General features: G+C 44.5%; 1 protein-coding gene across 1 annotated transcript in view; it reads right to left on the bottom strand.

Annotated features, from left to right (window-relative positions):
* LOC119813325 (protoheme IX farnesyltransferase, mitochondrial) overlaps positions 1 to 13,084 on the bottom strand; it is a 111,619-nt gene that overhangs the window by 19,655 nt on the left and 78,880 nt on the right. Inside the window, exon 5 of the mRNA XM_038328575.2 lies at positions 10,584 to 10,654. Within this exon, the coding sequence (XP_038184503.1) occupies positions 10,584 to 10,654 (71 nt within the window). The remainder of the gene's footprint in view (positions 1 to 10,583; positions 10,655 to 13,084) is intronic.

Here is a 13,084-nt window from a genome sequence, read left to right as displayed (position 1 = left end):
ATGAGATGGCATTATTTAAGTATGGAGGATCCTTTCAGCAGAGCTGGATATAGGGGCTTGGAAAACGCAGAGTGACTCTTTCCCTGGTTTATTTCTAAGCCTACAGACAAGGACTTTTTTTTTTCTTTTGCAGGTATTTTACTTATATACAGATATTTTTACTTGCAGTTACAACTTGTAAAAGAAATTAATTTTCTTCTATCAAATCACAGAAAATGGACTAGTAATAGGCAAAACCTGACTGATCTTCAAAAAAATGCTGGTGTTCCCAACCTTGTCACAGTAGCTGTGACAGCATCCAGTGGGATCAGGGTCTCTGCACGGTTCTGGCTGGACTGAATTGGGATGGGAAAGATGAGAAATGAATATGTAGAGGGTATGACAATAGGTGACCAAGCTTCAGTGTGGTGACAGGAGGCTTCACTGCCTGGTGATTTAAGGGTACGAGTACATGTAGGGACGAGGCAAACAGCCCTGTCTGGCAGTGTGGGAAGGTGGACAGACCAAGAGAGCTCCTGCATACTCAGCCACTCATGCAGAGAGGTTCACGGTTCACGGTTCATGATGAGGGCTGGATGATTTACTTCAAAACTGACATGCAAACTGAATTACATTTTAAATTATGGAATTTCTCTACTGCCTTTCTTGCCCAAGGCTACTACCAAAGAGAAACTGACAGACCAAGAATGGGGGTTAATCCACACATTCCTCCCTTGGAATGGAACATGGCTTTGTTTACTAAATACTGGTCCTGATATAGCTCTATTGAAGGAGAATTTTCTATAGATATTGTGGACAAGGAGAAATACAAGGTTTAATTTTTCAACATATTGCACTTAATAAATATAATTTAAATTATTTAACTTTTAAATAACTTCCTGGGGAAACTGGGCCCTTCTGTTTAAGTAGTATGTTGGGGGTCCAGGAAACACTGCATTAAATTAAGCTTTATGAACACAGGTAATTGGCCTATTCAAAAATTAATCTTATACTCTTGGCTATCCTTCCCGCATAAATGATTTTTAAATTACAAAATAAAATTTCCTTTCTTCAAAAACAAAAGAAAAGCTTAAATGTTCACCAAATCAAGCCAATTTAACTTTAATTTCCTGCATAAATCCCGCACTTGAGCTCTGAAATGAGTTTTTGGAGAATGTCTACAGATAACTGCTCTGAAAACGTCTTCCTTGAATCTTATTAGGAATTTTCTATTTCTGATAAGTCTCAAGCTGTAGATATGATAAAGCAGCAGAATAGTGGTATAATTTTAGAACTTAAAGAAAATGAAGATATAAAGCCTATTTTAAAAGACTAAGTTTGAAACCACATTTAAGAGGAATGCAAGAAATGTAACAAATATTTCTATTTACTATTGATTATACGCAGAACATGGAGGTTGTGTTATATGAAAAAAAATTTTGAAGGAAGAAACCAGTACATCTGCTTATACTAAAGGAATTTAAAAAAACCAACTGAAAGACTCTTACCGCTGTGGAGGAAGATAAGGGGGCCTGCTGTTTAGAATCAGGCAGTAACAGAATATAACAAAACAAGAGTGAACCCCGTACCGAGCTGACCTCTGTGGAGGGCTGATGATGTCCTTAGTGAACATCAGAGAAATGGCAGAGCCTTCCACTGGTCCAAGTATGACTGTTCACTAATGATTGACCAGTGTGTGTTAAAACTAGCAACCATGGCTCCCTTCTCCATGACCGTGGCCTAAGACTTCTCCACAAAGCCTCCTCCATGACTGTGGCCTAAGACTGCCCCACAGCCTCCTCCATGACCATGGCCTAAGAACTGCCTCACAGAGACCTTACTAAGCTCCTCCTAGTGTATATAACACCAAGTTTCTGGTTAAATGAACAACTGCAGCCCACCAGACCCCAGCTTTTCTGAATGTCTTTTCTTCACTCCTTGTTACTCCAGTCAGGTTTCCAGGGCCAAGCTGGGCAAGACATGGCAGACTTCTGAGCTAACCTCCTCAGACAAACAGCAGCAGCCAGGGACTCTGGAAGGGTGCCACACCAACTCATCTAAATTACAGAAAAAACAGTTCAGAATATCTGAGGGGTGGGCCAGGTGATTCCAAGGATATCTTAGCTACTGCTTAGTTCTTAGTTCTTAGCTCTACTGCTGTGAAGAGACATCATAGCCAAAACAACTTATAAAAGGAAGCATTTAATGGGGCCTTGCTTAAGTTCCTGAGGCAGGGAGTGTGGCAGCGGCAGGCAGGCATGGCTCTGGAGCTGAGAGCTCACAGCTGATCTATAAGCACAAGCAGGGAGTGAGAATGGGCTGGGCTTTTTAAACTTCAAAGCTCCACCCCAGTGACACACCTCTCCCAGCAACGCCCAGGCCTCCTAATTATTCCCAGTCTACCAACTGGGAACAAAACATTCAAATGTATGAGTGTATGGGGGCCATTCTTACTCAAACCAGCACAAATACTTTGATCCACCTATGAAAATCAGTTCCCAGTGCAGAAGTACAGTCTCTAAATCTACTTAAGCCACTGGGCAGGGCTACCCACCGAAACCCCTGTTCTTCACCCTGACAGCCAGTGCCCACTGCACAGAAGACCTGTACTTTTCTTCTTTTACTTGAGGTGGATGTTTTAACTTTCTAACGCTCCCTTTAGTTTTTAATTTATAGGACTTTATTCACTTATGCAAAATAGAGTTAATGGATCTTGGAGTTTTTGCACAACTTAAGAAATGAAGGCGGGTCTTCTGTCCCCACAGGTTGGGAGATGATGGGGGGTGTATGTGCACCTAGCAGTATGCATTATCCTGCTCCCCGCAATCTGCATGCTTAATCTGGGACAGTGCTAGCAAATGAAGCCGCAGCAGGAACCAGCTGCCAACAGGAAGGAGGCACGTGGGCTTACTTAAAAGAAAGAGTGGTGGGGCTGTGCTTGGCAGACATGTAGGGGCATCACCTTGGTCTGGGAAGGGAAGGTTTGATGCGAGTGTCTTCTATTTTTAAATGCTGGCAACTAAGGCAAGCACAGCAGACTGATATCATCTGAGCTTGCTCTGTTTGCTCTCTTGAGTCTAGGCAGGAAAGTGTCTGCTAACTTTATGAATACTGCTCCCCATACTTCTCTTCATCTTACAGAAAGACAAAAACTAAAGGTAGAATCAGTGTAAGAATGGCTCCCTAGCCCGCACGAAGCCCTAGCCCATCCCCAGCACTTCCAGAAAACAAATGCAATGGCACAGGAACACCAATAAAAAATTTCCAAGAACAGTTTTCTTCACCTTTCTTTTCAAAACCCCTCCACCAGCAGGAGGAGGGCCTCCATGTCTGTTCAGGGGCTCTTGCAACCCTTCTTGGTCTTTGTGTGAATAGGGTCCACCATCCTGCCTGTACATCTCCCAGGCTATACTTTTTTAATACAGCGAGTCTGTAGTATACAACTTGATGTTCTCTGTACCTAAAAGTGACGCCCAATAAAGTCCCACAAATCAAAATAGGCAACTCCTAATCCTACACTTACACCCACCAACAGGAAGAGCATTTGCACATGTCCCGTCTTCAGAGGGATATCATCAGCCTACATGAAGCTTGGTTATTGTTTAACGAAACAAACAGAAAAATACAAACATAGACTAAGTTCCTAAGGTATGATAACTATTTCTTCAAGTGAATATTTGACTGCCTGGATACCTTATGGCTGTAAGAAGGGCCGTGGGACCTGAAATGCCCATCACACATAGGGCCAACATCAACAAGTATTAAGAACTCAGAGCGCTTCAGTCACGCGTGCTTTCCCTTGTCTCCTGACTACCAAGAAGACTGTGGCTTTCAGAGACTCCCAGTGTGCCCCTTGCTCACCCCAGCAATGACTAAGCATGATGATATGTACAAAGACTTTCTGCTGATTCCTCAACTCCACGGTTCATGACACTGAACGATCTTATTTCCAGAACAATCTTCTTTACATTAACACCTCTGCAACTAAGTTGAGACCAAATTTGTTTTTCCTGCTGCTTCAAATCACTGGTTAATGTTACCAAAAGAAATTTCTATACTTACCAAATGTTTATGTTCTTATTACATTAGCAGTATACACACACTGAGAGACTAATCATAACAAGCCTTCGAAGCTGTGCAGGCCTGTGCCTGGCCGGGGACGTGTCCACTAGACCAGCATGACTAGGTGGTGACTAATACTCAGAGCTCCCCTGCAGCCCACACAATGTTTACATTTGCTTAAGTGCTTACTGGTAAAACCTTCAGTAAATTTGAAAAATGTCTTCTGTAAGTCTCTATAATACTTAAGCTAAACCCTGCTCTTTAAGTTATAATGCCAACTAAACAATCCATTCATTTCATTCTAAAACTCAATCTTTATCATTCATTTTCAAGACAAGTATGGCTGACCCTGATTCCAAGGGTTTCCATTTATCCTTTCCAAATAACCTTGCGCTCAGCTCTTATCGGGCAATCTCCCCTGCTTACAGCCCACACCTAAGCTTACACATCATGGATCACCCTCATCTGATCCATTAACTGGGAAAAACTAATGTTGACATCTATTATTTCTGTCAGCATCACCAAGCTGGAAAATGGAAAATTCAAAGGAGATGCAATCAAAATACAGATGTTTTTCAAAGTAACAGGAAGAAAGGCTTAGTCCAGGGACCCTTGCCAGGAAGCACGCTGTGTATACTCTGTCCTTCTCTGTGTCTGCTATTATTTCTCAGACCTTCCTGTTCACACCGATTTATTAATTTCATTTAGCAAGCACTCTGGGGCTGCCCAGCCCTGTCTGCTAAGCATTCTGCACATTCAGTTTCCCTGCCCACTTTACGACGTCTTCAGCATCACACAAACAAAGCAACCACGCTGTTAACACCACAGGTAATCAATACATTCTGATAAGTAGGAATAGAAGGGAGAATTCTAAAACATTTACAAGAAACAATAGGCCTTGGTGCTATTAAGAAATAAGAATTTAACAGGGGCATCACTGCACTACCACTCATAGAGGCACACTGGAAGTTTAAACTGCAGAAATTCAAGTTTGATGAAGACAGTAAATTACAAGTTTCTACATTCCTCTGCACTCTCGAAAAAACAGCTTCAGCCTTGACAGAATACTGAAACAATGCTGGGGAAGACCTGTCAGATGGAGGAGAGGCGAGAGGAGAGGAGGTGAGCCTCAGTCTCCTAGGCAAAACAAACGCAGCTACTGCCAAGTTTAAGAAATTGCAGCCGGTGTGGCGGCGCACACTTTTAGTCCCAATATTTGGGAGGCAGAGACTGAGGAATCTCTGAGTTTGAGGCCAGCCTGGTCTACAAAGTGAATTCTAGGACAGCTAGTGCTGCACAGTCTCAAAAAACCAAAACCAACCAACCAACCAACCAACCAACCAACCAACCAACCAACCAACCAAAAGCCCTTTAAGTCTTGAGTATGAAGTGGTGACAGGATTTGACGTAAGCATGTGCTGAAGGGGGCGAGGTGGATTGCAGCTTCAGAGTTCTCATGTGGACCCAAGGCCTGAGATGAACAGCTGACCAAGCATAAACTGACTTTAGGTGTAAGCTTCCTAGGCACCGGCAGCCTCGGTGCCCACTGCACCATCTCTAATGGTTAACTGCTACTGTTCGCTTTTCTGTTGCTCCGGGGATCTGGCTCAGGGATGAACTACCAAGTTTTTTTCTTATGGAGGTGAAGCTTTCTAGTCAAAGAACTGAATTGAAGACTTTGGGGGCTAGGGCCGAGCTGGTCACTTCAGTAATGCATGAATTTAAGTGAGAACGGGGTGTAGTGGGTTGGTAGAGAGCAAAATACAGTGTGATGCAGAAAAAAGCAGAGGTGGCTGGAGACGGGAAGTCAGCTGCATCCAGCAAATGCTAAGGGGGATGCTCTCTCCAAGGAGGAGAAACAAAGAACCACTGCACACAACCGGCCAGTGGAAGTCTGTGGAGGAGAGAGAAGTTCACATGTCCAGGTACTAAGCCAGAGAGGAGACCCCAGGGAGCACATGGCTGGAAGAGTCCTGGGAGAGGTCTCAGCGTGAGTCTGGGCAGAATGACCCACTCTCTGCAGCACTGGCAGAACCTGATGGACAAGCCAGTTCCCAACAGCTCCTCCCACAGGTCCTAGGACTGCAGCTCTAATCAGCTGTGGACGACTGCTTGTTCCTATTCTCACAGGAACTGAAGTCAATCTTCTGAAAAAATACTGGGATATTCACTTCACATTGCCCCTCCAGGCACCTCTGAACTACTGAACCCATTTTATCCTTTAGGACCAGTATGCACGGAGATGGGTGCCTCCCTCGATCGGGCAGTTCAAGGACACTTGTGTGAGGTAAGGGATAGGAAGAAACGATCTACTAGTGAGAATAGAAAAACTGAGCCCCAGCCGGGCGGTGGTGGCACACGCCTTTAATCCCAGCACTCGGGAGGCAGAGGCAGGCGGATCTCTGTGAGTTCGAGACCAGCCTGGTCTACAAGAGCTAGTTCCAGGACAGGCTCTAAAGCTGCAGAGAAACCCTGTCTCGAAAAAACAAAAAAAAAAAAAAAAAAACAAAAAAAAAAAAAAAAAAAGAAAAACTGAGCCCCATAGACCTTGGATGCAAACCACCTCTTAACTTTGTACGTGACAAACCCCAACTGCCAATAGAAGTGGTCAATGTGAAGCCAGGGATCACATGTTCCCAGGGGATGAGCTGCAGTGGTTTGGCTCCAACAGGGCTACACTCATGGAGATGACAGCGAGGTTAAGACAGCTCCATTATGAAGCCCCTGGAGCACTTCTCCGCAGACTTCCTTCCAGGCAGATGCAAGAGCTCTTTAGCCAAGAGCACTGTGGCTCCGGGAGACTTCAAGCGCATCTGAGACACTTCCTGAGTGATGTGCTCACAGTCACATGGTGGTCCCCATGCCACTAAAGAGTATGATAAATAATTCCGCCGCAATGGCCCCAGAGCTGAAGGAAAAAGCAGAAAGCCACAGGGTCAAGTGTTTCCACAGGAAACACAGAGAAGATGTAAAGATGTGTCTATTAAGTACCTGTGCTATTGCAAGGCACGGCAGGCCCAGGAAAGATATTCGTGGCAAAGAACCATGCCTGTGTGTTTTAGGATGAGTTCAGGCAGCCATCTTGACATAAGGACACTAATGCAGAAAATGGAGGCAGTATTGTCCAAATGGATTAAGACGAACAACTGCTTTTGAAAAATTCTTTTTAAATAGTAAGTGATAGCAGAGCAATAAAGGAAGTGGCCTTTTCTGGTGCCAGGAAGCCCAGGATCGAGCACAGGCATTTATACAGGCCACTGGCAATAATTAAAACTGAAGTACTGCCCTCTGTACTTTCTTGGAAAGAATATAATTTTGTAAAGTTTTATTCTCATTAGACTGTATTTTAGCTCTATTTCCCTTTTTGATTCTAATGAAAAAGATACAGAAATTTTCCATGTTTAAAATATAAAGAATATGTTTTCATTATTTTAAAAAATAATAAATTAACTTGTAATACTCCTTATGTATCAACAATATACAGTGTCACCCAATCCCCAGGTAAACAAGCTGCACAAATCACAGCACATTCTAAGGACAGGCAGCAGCACTGGGGCTGCTAAGGCTGTCTCAGGCCTGGGTGCACTTCCATCTTGATGCACGTGAAGCCCAGTCCTACAATGTATTCAGTTTATATAGGTGAAATTATTAGACTCTAAATTATCCTTCAAAATTCCTGACATCATCCATAAGGGACACACAGGTTATGTCCACACAAGTCTAGGGAACACTGTCTGCTCACTAAAGCTGGGGCCTGCGCTAGTGAAGCTGCAGGCGGAGCAGAAGCAAAGGCGGAGTGGTCAGCACTCAGAGCATTTGGCCAGCAGGAGGCCTGCACTGAGGAAGGCTGCCTGTGGACTACCTCCTGCCCTACTACCAAGTGACTTATCCTTCTGCGTGGTGGTGGGCTGAGGACTAGCCCACACTAGACCCACAAATTCCCTGTCACCATGTTCTAATTCTTCTCGGCTCCTCCACCTCCTGGGTTACCTGAGATCTGCAGGTAAAGCTGCAGGACTTGACAGAAGCAGCGCAGAGCCACGCCATCGAGAAGCTTCAACCTTGAAACTCAGCACCACCCCCGCCTTCCTGCTTCTAGCTGTCACTAAGGTCCTCTGGGACATGGAACAGGTCTCCATTTTTCTCCCCCCTGTGGATACTCGGCCCCAGTGTCCCACACTTAGGACTGGCTCCTGGCTTCCCAGGTTACAGCTAATCCAAATTAGTTCTGGCCATGGTTTCTCCTACTTTCACCTCATATCACCCTGCTCCTTGTTCCCTAGTGTACGCCATCTGCTCTACACTGTCCACTGTGCCCAGGGCCGTCTTGGCTTAACGCTGCAAATTGAAATTCTATTGGTTTGTCAAGGTGCACTCCTCTTAGTCGTTTATAAAAACATCTAAAATTCCACTTATTTATATACCTGTCTTTCTTTCTTTCTTTCTTTCTTTCTTTCTTTCTTTCTTTCTTTCTTTCTTTCTTTCTTTCTTTCTTTCTTCCTTTCTTTCTTGTGTGTGTGTGTGTGTGTGTGTGTGTGTGTGTACATGTCACAGTATGCTAGTAGAGGTCAGAGGATGACTTGTGGGAACCAGTTCTCTCTTTCTACCGTGTGGACCCAGAGGATTGAACTGAGCTGGTTATGTTTGGCACTTGGCAAGATGAGCCATGCTTTGTCTTAGTTGGCTATGTTCACCAGCACATCACATGGTCTCTACCACACTGTGGTCTCGTAGGGAATCAGGAGTAGACAGTACCGAGCAGTGCTGTGACAGCAACATGCACTAAAAGCATTGACAGCAGCACGACAAAGCCTACAGCACCAGAGACAAGGTTCCTGGGTCACAATGGGCACAGCTGGCATGCCTGGCAGACTGGACAGAATGTGGCACGGGAATGAGGGCACATGAAACCAAGAGACCACAGCACTCAGGATGAGGCTGAGAGGCCTGCAGGGAAGTACACTGAGAAAAGACCTTGGGTAACACAGTAAAGAAACAAAACAAAATATTTTGTCTAATTACATTTTGTAAAAAGGTTTTAGGCCAGAAGCAGTATGATCATTTAAGGAAGATGCACCTGCCAGCTGAGTAAAAGCAAGAGAAAAGGATGATAAAGGCAGGGAGGCCAGCCAGGCTGCTGAGCAACCTGCACTGAGCTCAAGGTGGTCCTTGGCAACAGCATGGACAACAGGACACAGATTCCAGGACAGTCCAGGAGGCTGAAAGACCAGGAAACAGTCAATAACAGACAGGGTTAACAGAAAGTTCAAGGCTGCCTCCAGTTGCCTGGTCTAGAAAACAAAGGAAGAAACGTAAGGAAAAGGGAGAAACGGTAACACACAGCCTGCCACACCTGTAGGGCACAGACAGATCTCCAGAGCCCTGGGCCCAGAACAGGGCTCCATACAGAAGAATAAACGGGGCAGATGAAACAAGAGGGAGGCCCTGTGCTCGGGTTAGATGCCCCTTTCTGTGTTTACACATCACCTAGAATTGGTCCCTATGCAGTGTCTGGCACATTATATTAAAGATGCTTAAGAAGTGGGTATCCTGTTGTGACACAGAATTGTTACCTTGGTCATCACTGCCCCCAGAGTCTATGACAGTCCTGTCTGGTAAGTGCAGTAAACAAGCAAACAAACAAACAACAACAACAAAACCAAGTCATTTTCTGGGTATCTTCTATGGAACGGGAAATATAATATCCTATTATAAAGTGAAGAATGGGAAATCAGGAGGAGCTCATGGGGAAGAAGACGGGAGGACAGAGCAGAGCAGGAAAGATAGGGTAGGATAACTAACACCAAAGGCCTTTGGGAAGCCACAGTGGAACCTACTGCTGTAGAAGCTTCCCAATATATACACATATAAACAGAACTTAAATGAACTTACTGCCTATTGGGGAAGACAATGTCCCAACTGGACATATACTACCAAGTAAAAGCTTCAGTACCGTTAATGAGTTACACCTTTTTGAGTCTTTGGCCAAAGGAGTCCCAATAGTGTCCCCCTCTCCCCGACTCTAAATTGCCAATGCTATTGGTTATTCTCTACAACCTGAGGACAAGACCGCATTGCTAAAGACACCACTTACTTATAGCATAAAACATGAAGAAATCTAGCTGGTCCTCAACGGGATGCTTCACCTTTACTGACTGACATGGCTCACACAGCCGGAAGGGACTGCACACACTGGAGGACTGACTGACTGACACGCTCACACGGCTGGAAGGGGCTGCACACGCTGCTGGAGGAGGAAAGCAACCACCAGTCTTACCCAGCAACGAACCCAGAGAGCTACAACAGAGGCCTCCCTGCCTGATACTGGTATAATAGTGGCGCAAATGAGACTAGCCAGCCTTTTTGAGCGGATTTGAGGCCCACTGTTTGAGTGAACTCATTCATATCTGACACTGTTAATGAGGCCAAGAACCAAGGGAAAACTGACTATAATTGTTTAGCTAAGTGGACATAACAGTTCAACAAGCTTCAGGATGAACAAGTCAGTGACTATCCAAGAATGTACAAGAGTCATGATTTACCTGATCTGTCCGCGAACCAGAGGCCTGTTCTTTGTTCTATTCATGTTCGAGTCAAATGGCACCTCAAAAAACTATGAAAAGAAAGAGAAAGAGACAGCAGGTATTAAACATCATTCGAACCAGTTCTGCTTTGGTACTGAAGCTTTCCCACAGTAAACTCTGCCCTCTTCCCTTCTTTTCTGGGGATGGTGATGCCGCTGGAGATCAGACCCAGGATCTCCCACCCACTTCTCATCTCAATTTAGATAACACGCTGTTGTTCCAGGTTTAAAGCAGCAGAGTCCTTCACACACCATAGACCCGAGCATCCACCATCAGCACTGGCCTACTGGATCAGGAGAGATTAGGCGCCCAGGGAAAGAACTGAGGAGAGACTGTGATTTTGAATCTTTTGTTCTGCCTGGCATAGGTTGGATTTCATGTGTTCCAATAGGGCCATGATCATAAAGCTTGTAGCTTTTTTCCAGCCTAGACAACACACTCAACAGCCTCCCATATACTAAAGTGCAATTTTTGCTGTTACCTGTCAAAGGCAATGCCCAAGAAAATTTTAAGACTCATTTTCCAAACCCTTGATAAACTGTATAAATATATTCTATAATTTGTTATCAGAGCTAACTTGTCAACTTTAGGGGTGTAACAGTAATCTAAAATCTGATCGAGGTATTTCAGAAAATCTTTGACTAAATGTGCTTGAAGCAAATCAGTAGAAGAAACGCTAATTCAATAGAAGTTAGTCTATCTCCAGCCATGTTCCTTAATAACCCTGGGAGCTGCTCCCACAATGACTTAATGGTCAAATCATATTAGTGCGATAAGGACTCTGAAAATACTAACATGAATAAATCTAATTAATGCTGCTTACTCAGTGTTTCCAAAACTTATTTGAGCATGAAATCTTTTTCTTTTTTCAAGAAAAACGTGTTTAACAGATTTCAGGAACGTCTGGTCCGAGTCTACTTCAGCGATAGGAATCACATGAACATGTGTGCAAACTGTAGCTCCAAATCCTAGGCTCTGCACTCTGAGCTCTCTACAGATTAGGGGGAAACACTGCTGCTGAGGGCAGTGTAGGAAGGGCTGGGGTACTTACAGGAGCCACCTGACGCCACCTCTGACAAGCACACATGTCTTAGTGTGCTCTCCACTGCTGTGATGAACACCATGACCAAAAGCAGCTTAGGGGCAGGGGGTTATTTCAGCTCACAACGCTCTGGTCCCACTCCATTAAGGAGGGAAGGAAGCCAAGACAGGAACCTGAATGCAAGAACTGAAGCAGAGCCCATGGAAGAATGCTGCTTACTAGCTTGCTTCCCATAGCTGGCTCAATCTGCTTTCTTAAACTACACAGGACCACCAGCCCAGGGGGGATACTACCTACAGTACACTGGGTCCTCCTACATCAGTCATCGAAATGCCTTACAGACTTGCATGCAGGCAATATGACGGGAGCTTTTCTCAACTGAGGTTCCTCTTCCCAGATAGCACTAGTTTGTGCTAAGTTGACAAAAATAAATAAATAAATAATAAAAAGCCCAACCAGGACAAGTGACCACTTGTTACCTTGACATACCAATATCTTTTCTTTCTTGTTTATAGCCAAGATCTCATACTAATAGCAACATCACAATATAGAGCATATCCCAACGTTTGAAAGCCACAGTCTTTAAAAAGTCAAACATTTTCAAAGTTCAGCCTGCCTAATATCTCTTTAAAATCTAAAGTCTCTCAAGTATTCCTATAAACTTAAAACTAAGTTACATACTTTGTACTCTAAGGATGAAGAACCGGGACATGGTTACAAACAAATCAAATGAAAACCAAACTCCAACAGTGTAAATTAAATCCTGCAGCTCAGTGTCTTGTGCTTGGGATTCACTCATAATGTTTTGGGCTTCAAAGGGCCTGAGAAGCTCGCCCCCCTCAGGCTCTGCCATCCTAAGCACACAAAGCTTGTCTCATAGGCTCAGGTCAGCTCCAATCCATACCTGCCACTGCCCGTGGCAGTCTTCCCATAGTCCCGTTGATTGAAATATGCCAGGGTCTCCACAGGCCACACCTGCATCAGTAACCTCTCCTAGGCACCCTTAAGGACTCTGACCCTGCTACATGGTGTCAAGCGTCAATTTCTCTCCACCACCCCTGTAATCCTAGTGTTTCCACTGTAACTCAGGCTGCAGCACCTTTACCAACTGCCTCTCCTGGCCTCTCACAGCGCCAAGTCTCAGCTACTTTCTTCTACCCCTTCTTGCCTTTCACAATTACCACCTGGCAGACCAAGTTTAGCTGCCGCAGGCGATGCAGTCCTGTCCCACTCTGTCAGTGTCTGTGTACTGTGCTTGAGAAAATACCCCAGATTTTACCTCAATGATGCTTGTTTCTTATAATCAAAGCTGATTTTTCAGCCCAGCTAATCACCATCTATTGTCCCAGTAAAGCAAAGGTTTCACTGCCACAGATCCGTAGTCAATAATCTCAACAAACAGTCCTGATAGTCTTTG

Source organism: Arvicola amphibius, chromosome 4 (genome assembly GCF_903992535.2).
Source record: "Arvicola amphibius chromosome 4, mArvAmp1.2, whole genome shotgun sequence".
Taxonomy (NCBI): domain Eukaryota; kingdom Metazoa; phylum Chordata; class Mammalia; order Rodentia; family Cricetidae; genus Arvicola; species Arvicola amphibius.
Note: the sequence above shows the minus strand (reverse complement) of the source record. Positions and strands in the feature narration are given on the sequence as shown.